At 33.2% G+C, this 8,866-nt stretch overlaps 1 protein-coding gene across 1 annotated transcript in view; it reads right to left on the bottom strand.

The window, feature by feature from the left end:
* The window catches only part of LOC106793303 (voltage-dependent calcium channel subunit alpha-2/delta-3), a gene marked incomplete at its 3' end in the record, with an annotated part of 10,101 nt that extends 1,440 nt beyond the window's left edge, over positions 1-8,661 (bottom strand). Inside the window, exons 1-15 of the mRNA XM_014760111.1 lie at positions 8,131-8,661; positions 7,276-7,462; positions 6,585-7,124; positions 5,860-6,267; positions 5,341-5,652; positions 4,601-4,657; positions 2,816-2,896; positions 2,624-2,698; positions 2,437-2,541; positions 2,270-2,341; positions 1,972-2,119; positions 1,548-1,614; positions 1,227-1,393; positions 713-836; positions 291-323 (exon numbers count right to left, since the gene is read on the bottom strand). Coding sequence (XP_014615597.1) covers positions 291-323; positions 713-836; positions 1,227-1,393; positions 1,548-1,614; positions 1,972-2,119; positions 2,270-2,341; positions 2,437-2,541; positions 2,624-2,698; positions 2,816-2,896; positions 4,601-4,657; positions 5,341-5,652; positions 5,860-6,267; positions 6,585-7,124; positions 7,276-7,462; positions 8,131-8,222 — 2,468 coding nt within the window. The remainder of the gene's footprint in view (positions 1-290; positions 324-712; positions 837-1,226; positions 1,394-1,547; positions 1,615-1,971; positions 2,120-2,269; positions 2,342-2,436; positions 2,542-2,623; positions 2,699-2,815; positions 2,897-4,600; positions 4,658-5,340; positions 5,653-5,859; positions 6,268-6,584; positions 7,125-7,275; positions 7,463-8,130) is intronic.
* Between the last annotated feature and the right edge of the window lie 205 nt (positions 8,662-8,866).

Consider the following 8,866-nt stretch of genomic DNA (forward strand, 5'->3'; position numbering starts at 1 on the left):
TCAAACAAATACGACAAACAAAAATATTTAAAAATCATAATTAATTGTCACAAAAAAGAAAAAAGATTCAAATAATTAAATAAATAAGAGAAACTATATATATATATATATGTGTATATATAAATATACAACTATACATAAAGGAGGATCGAGAAACAGCTTGGAGCGAAAGAAATTGATAGTGCGAATTAGAGAGTAATAAAGATCGTAATATTATTATATCGAGGCAATTTGTATTTTTTTTTTTTTTTTTTTTTTATAAGCGAAAGGTGCGATTTGATGAACGTTACCTGGTTAGCAGATTCATCAGCCTAGCTAAAGGTCTGCATTGCGTCAAAGTGGGTTAAGTATTAGTTAAAAAAGAATAGGTGCATTTTTTGTTTTGTTTTTACTATCCTGATTATAAAGAAATCAATAAAAAGAAGAGAAAAATTGTGCAAATAACTTAAGAACAGAGAAAAACGACACACAGTTATTGTCTTTCTCTCTCTTTTTCTCTCACTCATTCTCTCTCTCTCTTTCTTTCTCGCTCTCACTCATTCTCTCTCGAGTTAAATTCGTGACGATGTGTTTGCGCTTGTATGACAATTCGATTCTCGCGTTAAGAAACTAATTTATAAATAATATATATATCTTCGCATATATATATATATACGATATCGAATATTCGCACAAGTTTGTTTTTAAAAAATTCAATGAAAATTTAGCTCACCCTGTTTCTTCGCGGGTGGTACTGGGATTCGCAAACCATTCGGTTACCTTAGCATCAAACACCAGACTCATAAGAAGGTTTCTATCACAGTAATAGGAATTTTTGTCTGCTTTGTTAGTACTGGCTGTTAACATACAAAGAGTTATTTTCGTTTAAAAATTAGAATGAATTTTTGACTTTTAATTTAACACGTTGATTGCCATATATTTTGTGTTGTAATAAAAACATTTATTTTTCTATCTGAAACAAATTGATATAATATAAGAGAATGCACGTGAAACTATTCTCTTTTTTTTTTTTTCTTTTTCTTGTAAACGATTGTGAATAAAATTAAGAAAAAAGATCAGTGTACCACATCAACTTGGCTCTCAATTTGTAAGATCAAACATAAAACAACATAGCAACACGTTGGTCATTGGTGACAGTCAACGTGTTCGGTTTTGTTTGATTTGGAAAACATAAGTATATTGTTAGATAATTAATGAATTAAATGGTTCGGTATGTGGATACTTACGATAAGATTTACGATGCGAACCATGACCGGAACTCGTGGCAGAATACTCTGGCGGTTGGGATCGTTTCAAATCGATCCACTTCCAACCTGGCATACGGGTACGTTCAAGAAAATGTAACAATTGCATTTCCGAAGTATTGAACTTGTGTTCATCTTTGTAATGATATCTACGATAATAAGAAATATTTATTTGAATAACATTGTGAAATAAAACTGATTTTTAATTGATCGGTTGATAAAACGAAATCAACGTAAATGTTTGATTATCAGGTTGTATGGCAACTTAAACGTTGCTAAAGAAAAAATAAAATGCATACTCACTTGCAATACATCCAATCAGGATGCACCAGCCAGTTGTTACCCGCGAAGTAATCTGTCACGTCTTTCCCTACGACGAGTCAATGTTAGTTCCTCTTTTATAATTGAATATTTAGTAAATAACAACAACAACAACAACAAATCTGATACGTTAAATGTAGATATACCAAAGTGAAAAGAAAGGGACACAAGTTTATGGATCTATTAATAATATATCATTCAAATTTATTCTTTTAAAAAATCTTTGATATATTTGAATCGTTAAACTTAAGCATTATTTTATTACACCGAAAGTAAATATTTTCATTTGATTTCAATATAACGAGGAAAATAATGAAAATAATTTCAATGATCGTTGAAAGCTTCGTCCTGAAATTTTCACTGGAATCGAATATTTGAAATTAAAATCAAAAAACAGTATGCTCACCCCTCACACGAGCTCTGTGTATATCTTCGGTGGCAGATACACGATAGTTTTCAGAATAATCGTGTATTGGAAGACTCACAACCACCGTGAATGGGGTGTTCGAAATTCCGACATAATTGTAAGTTCGTTGAACTCGGCCAACGCGTTTCTATTTTGAAGAAATAGAAAAATAGAAAAGAAAAACAAAAACAAATATATAATAACAAATAAAATATATAAAATAATATGATTGAATTCTTATAAATATAATTATTACGTTTAACGAATCTATTTAAAATATATATTTACGTTTACGTACCATGTCATCGTAATGATACTTCGTATGAAACGTTACACTACCGTTAACTTGATTGATCACATCATTACGGAACTGCGAAGAAACAATGTTATTGATATTAAGTAACCAATATATAAGTTTAAAAATTGATTAGATGATTATCATCGTGTGATTATAATTGTATATACCATAATTATTCCTTCGTCAAATTCTCTGGGTCCTTTGTCTTGATCCAAGAGTTCGACCTCGGTCATATCGACACTGTTGTATGCAGGTTTTAATATACCCTGGAACTGTTAAATAATATTTTATTAGATACCGAGTTACGATTTACATATAATACAAATCTTTCAAATTGTCGTAGTTGATAGTTACCACGGGTCGAAGGTCAGGATGAATTAGGATGTAGCCGTTATTGGTTACGATGAAAGCGTATCCGTTAACACCCAACTAAAAAATAATAATAATAGTAATAATAATTAACAAAACAAGAGTGAGAAATAGATCGTGTTAATTTTGGTTGGACAATAAACGATTTTAATAAATAATTAATATCATTTTCCTCACCACGTGCGGCATCATTAATTTTTGTATTTCCTCGATGGGTACGTCCGTGCCGGCAACACCGAGAAGATCGGCGATTCGTGTCTGCGCATACAATGATCGACAATTGAAAAAATATTTTGTCCGATGTCGCGTGACAAGGAACGCGTGTTATTATCGAAATAAATTACAAATGATCATATCATCCCAAGTTCGCATAACCAGAAGCGTATCTACCTTCTCCAACAAGGCTATCACAATGAACTCGTTCTAAAGACACACTGTTTTACTAAATAGTATCCAAATTAAATAATAATGATATACTAAATTAACGAATAACGATAAGAGTGTGTGTTATTTGACACGTCTGGACATATGTATATATGTAAGTAAGTAAGTAAGTAAGTAAGTTAAGTAAGTATGTATAGAAAACTAGCATACTACTTTCTCAATAATAATAATAATAATAATAATTATTATAATAATTAATTAATTAATTATAATTAAAATAATAATATCGAATGATAATTAAAATAATAGTAATAATAATAATAATAATAATAATAATAATAACGATACACAATAATAATAATTTCTGACGCAGGCTAAATATCCTAAGTATTAAAATTCCAAATTAATAATTAGCTCGCCGTTGATCTTTCGGCCCGTCGATTTTTACGAATAATACGAATTTTATTTCTTTCGAATAGAAATCAAATCAATTATTTGTTTTTCAAATCACAATCACGAATAATTTGATCGAATGGTCTACGACAATTCGTATTTTCGTTTAAAAAATCGTCTGACTTCAACGGCGTTATAATAATTGTAATCTACTAACGTAATTCCCCTCTAACGAAATTCTAGCACTCAATAAACTGCCAAGTCGTATCGTGTTTATAATTATTCTAATTTAATCTAATAGGCTTTTCTTTCTTTTTTTTTTCAATATTTTTCAGATCAAAAAATTCATTTCTTTTTTATTTATTCTTTTTTTGTTGTTGTTTTTTTTTTTTTTTCATGTCAGACACGACGACTGCAGAAAAGTGACTTCGTCTACGAGTCAACGATAATAATAATAATAATAATAATAATGATAATAACGACAACAATAATGATTAATAATAATAATAATAATAATAATTAATAATAATAAAAATGATTAAGTTTTACGAGGAAGTTCGCCGTTCGCAATCCAACAGGCGGGCGGGAATTTCCCATTTTTTTTTTTTCTACTCGTCTCGACAGGACACAGGGTAGACTAAAGTACCTAAACCTACCTAATGATTAAACCAATTGCAGTAACTAATGTTAGATCAAAGTAAGATACCAGAGAGATAGAGAGAGAGAGATAGATAGATAGATAGATAGATAGATAGATAGATAGATAGATAGAAAGAGAGAGAGAGAGATAGATAGATAGATAGAGAGAGAGAGAGAGAGAGAGAGAGAGAGAGATAGAAAGAGAGAGAGAGAGAGAGAGAGAGAGACGAAGGTGGACCTAAAAGGAACGAAAGAAATGTCACACGACGACCGTTTTTGTTTAATCCTATTTACAATAATAATTGTTCTTCATTTTTTTTTTATATTTTATTCAGCAATAGACAAAGCATCAATTATTTTGTATACGTTAAATATTGTATTGTATTATTGAATATTAGAATGTTAGTTTAATAAATGATGAAAGTAATGTAGAAAATATTGGAACGTTTAATACGGTCGTAGTGTGTACGAGAATATAAAAGGTGTAGGTAATAGGGTTTCTATGCATTGAAAACAACGTTGCTTGTGTTTTTTTTGGCTGCCAACCTCTCTTGTCTCAGTAACCCAGTAAGCTTCGTTCACCAGCACCTGCCTTGTGATGTTCTGTGGACAAAGAGGAACTTAAAACCGACGAAAGAGAAAACTCTGGACGTTTTTCTTTCGGACAATTTTTGTACGAATCTATCGAAAAATTTTTCCATCTAAGGATGTGTATAACTAGGACACGAAGAATTCTTATTAATAATGATATTATGATGTAAATGTGAATAATAATATTCGTTCGAACGGATTATCAGGGATTGACATAAAACATTTTGTAATAATGAGATATTATCTGTTTTTTTTCTTTCTTTCTTTCTTGTTCATATAACAACAAGAGAAAAGTAAATTTGTTTGTAAGGTGAGAATGAGAATGAGAATGAGTCAGTGCCGTTATGAATCGAAATAAAGTTAAAAGTTCGAATGAAGTTCGCAAGGACGGGAAAATTTTGTCCAATACGTACGTACGCTTATTTCAATTATAAGTTGGGGATTGAAGTATTTTCAAAACATCTAACATAAGCACGTTAACTTTTGCCTGTTTGACCTAACTCTCGTCGAATAATAAAAATTCATACTTTTCTTATATCGCAAAATTATCGATTACATTTCAAATCGTTTCTTTGTTTTTCTTTTTTCTTTTTTAGATCTTTTCTTTTGTAGGAAAATAATATTATAATTTTGTTATCACATTTCTCGTTAGTATAATTTATGAATTTATATAAAAATGAGAAAAGAAAACTTACCGCGTTTTCGCGTCTGTCGAATACGGGCATGCTAACCGATGTCATCAATCTGTATTCCTGATAATCTTCACTTTGCTCGTATAATTTTTTTTGCTTCTTAATGAATCTGCGATCATGGTCCTCCATGTTGAATGGTTTCCGATTTTTATACGATAGAAATCGTTTCCTTTGTTCCTCGCTTTCACGTTGTTCCCATAGCCAGTCAGTCATTTTGGGGTCCGTGATGTCTGCGTAAACAGGTGTCCAAATAGTTGGATGATCCGTACGACCTAAAACCAGAGGCCTCGCCATCACGGGAATGTATTTCAGGACCTAAAACAAAACAAATATGTTGGATCAGGTTTGCATTTTAAAATGTGTGTATGCGTGTGCGTGTGCGTGTCCAAAAAATATAGAATAAAATCTACGCAAACGTTATGATAAATAAAATCAAATCAAATGTGTTTAAAAATTTGTTATAATATTATAGAAAATATATTTAATCGATCGTTTAAATGATAATAAATATGAAACTCTTACCTCTTCTCTTACTTCTGCCAAAGTGCAAAGATGAACGTAGTATCCTCGATTAGCGCATGCCATCCATTGGACTTCCCGAACATCTGCAACTTCTCGACCAATCAAATAAGTGAACATTCTGACCGGCATATCGGCCTTCAAAGGTTCGTCAGGATTATCTTTCCAATTGTATTCCTCGAAAATTTCTTTATAATTAAATGGTACGCCATCGGTTATCAGCATGATAGCTTGATTACATTTTGCCCCTTCTCTTTCGGTACGATAAGATTGAAGTAAATCGAATGCCGTTGTCAATGCTAAAGAAAAATTAGCGATGTTAACCGTTTCCAAATTTGAAATGGCTCTTTTCAATTCCCTCACGTTCGCTAGATTCGCTTGGACCAATGTATCATTGAAACAAGGGACCACCTAAAAATCGAACAATCTTACGTAACACTGTTGCATGCGCTATACACGACTATGAATCATTTTACTTTGGGGGAAGATAATATTCTTTGAACACACTTATATATATAAGATTGCCTGGAAAATTCATTTAGTTAATTTTGTTTGTAAATGTAAATGGAAACATACAAAAGTATTGAATTTGATTATTTCGTTAACAAATTGGCACGAAAATATCGTCGGGACACAATATTATATATAAAATTATATCTTCGAATATCTTTTTTTTTTAATGTTTTTAAATTAAATAAAAAAAAGTTAGATATAAACGAAAACGTTACCTCTTTCGTAATATTGGAGAACGTAATGATATTGACAAAATCGTTATTCCCAAGGGTGTCCAAGATATTATTAACTACGTGTCGTGCGATTTCACGACGCATTCCTGTCATACTACCGGACGTATCCATAAGTATGAGGATGTCCTTTGGACTGGTAGCCGCTTCGATATACCAACTTCTAGTTCTGCAATCGAATAGATCTACCGGTTCCATATACCAGCTCATTGCAGGATACTGTCTCATAAAACCTGTAGAACTTCCAAAATATTGCCACGACAATGATGGATCTTGTTCGTAATTATTAATAAATGTCTTGTCCAATTCCTCGGACCACTTGATCGCCCTCAAAACTTCCGATGCACGCTCGTATACGTTTGTTGGCACGTGAACCGCGGACATATTTAAATTAACTTGTCCACCGAAATGATCACTCAATTCTAGATCGATCGTAGTGTTTTTCGCGTTAACGAATTCGAAGGATTCGGGTGGATCGGCATCGGGTGCTGATAAAGCTGACGTCTCGGCAACGTCCATGATTCTCTGATGAACAAATGATAAAACCACCCCCGCAAACCACCCCCCCCCACACATTGAAATTTATTAAATATTATTTTAAATAGAGTTAACGATATATTATATATATACATGTATATGTAATTTTAAAAGAAAAGAAATATTTGAATTTATATACCCTTATAGCAGAAATTTTCGATTCCATCATAGCTTTAATATCGTTGGCAATTTCCCCAGCCAAATCTCCACCTGCATTTTTCACTACCTGAGCGTGTTTGTAACTTTCATGAAACTTTTCCACATTCGTCACGTACTTTCCCAATTGCGATAACTCGAAGCCCAATTTTTCCGCCCATGTTTTTACTCTAAAAGATAGAGAAAAAGAAAGAAAAAAAAAACGGGGGAGTATAAAAGAGATCGATCGAATTGATGATAAAACAACTTTTTAACGTCACAGTGTCCACGTTAAGTCCTTAACCCCTTCTTGCACCTATTATTATTATTATTATTAATATTCATCGCGCTTAGTTGCTTGTCCTAACTCGGTACTTTATTATTTTCTAATACTTTTATTATTCTTCGTAAGAGATTCATTAAGTTGAATAAAGGCACACTCGGGTTTCACACATATTCCATATCCATACGAAAGTGTATTGCGAGTTTCACGCGTCATTCTAGGTCAAGGGGTTAATACGATTAAACGTGTCTCCTTTCATCATAATTACAACATCGATACGTACTATTGTCTAGGTATATAATATACATATTGTAACATATTGTAAGATATTAGTTAATAAAAAAAAAATAAAATAAAATAAAATAAAATAAATAATGAAGCTTTGAGGGATAAATTAAATTCGAGTTGAATAAACGTTATCAGCAAAATATACATACGTAACGTAACGTAACGAGAATCCCCGAGAGGGTGGGTGTATGGTTGGATTAAATAATTAAAAAAAAAAAAAAAGAAAAAGAAAAAAGAAAAAATAATCGTTGCGCGAAATATATAATAAAATCGAATTGAAATACTTACGTGTTGTGAGAAATACCGTCACCAGGATCGGGTGCCTCGATGAGGATCAGTAACAGGGTGGCGACGGTTACCGGTAGGAAAGGGGACTTCATAACTTCTCGAGCCCTCTCTAGTTCTCTGCTGGTGTTTACGCGAGGACACGGTAAACAAAACTGAGCTCGGGAGCAGACTCGCGTCTGACATTAAGGATGCCCACGTAGTCCTCGTCTTCGTCGTCGTAGTCGTCTTCGTCGTCTTCGTCTTCGTCGTCTTCGTCTTCGTCTTCGTTGTCTCCGTTATCGTCGTAGTAGTCTTTGTCGTAATTGCCACCACCTACGTTTTCGTATGCGTCCTTGTTTGTCACCTTGTTTATCGTCCTCGTTGTCCTCGTCCTCGTCCTCGTCCTCGTCTTCGTCCTCGTCTTCGTCTTCGTCTTGGTCGTCGTCGTTGTCGTCGTCGTAGTCGTCGTCGTAGTCGTCGTCGTCGTCGTCGTCGTTGCGCTGCCAACGGCGCCTAGAATGCGCACAATACAAATCCGAACACGTTCTACGGTAATGGTTTCTCACATTTATCGATCAGGAAAATGCTTTTAACTTCGAGTTTGCGCGCAAGCTCTCGTCATTCCACCAACGACCACCGTCGTACGCTGATATATCGTAAACGCCCGACAACGCGACGCTACTTTCTCCCTGTCTACCTTATTTTTTTCCCTTTTTTCTCTCCTCCTCCATCTTTTTTTTTTTTTTTAATTTTCCAG

The sequence above is a fragment of the Polistes canadensis genome, unplaced genomic scaffold (assembly GCF_001313835.1).
Source record: "Polistes canadensis isolate GaletaPanama2010 unplaced genomic scaffold, ASM131383v1 scaffold_13, whole genome shotgun sequence".
Lineage (NCBI taxonomy): Eukaryota > Metazoa > Arthropoda > Insecta > Hymenoptera > Vespidae > Polistes > Polistes canadensis.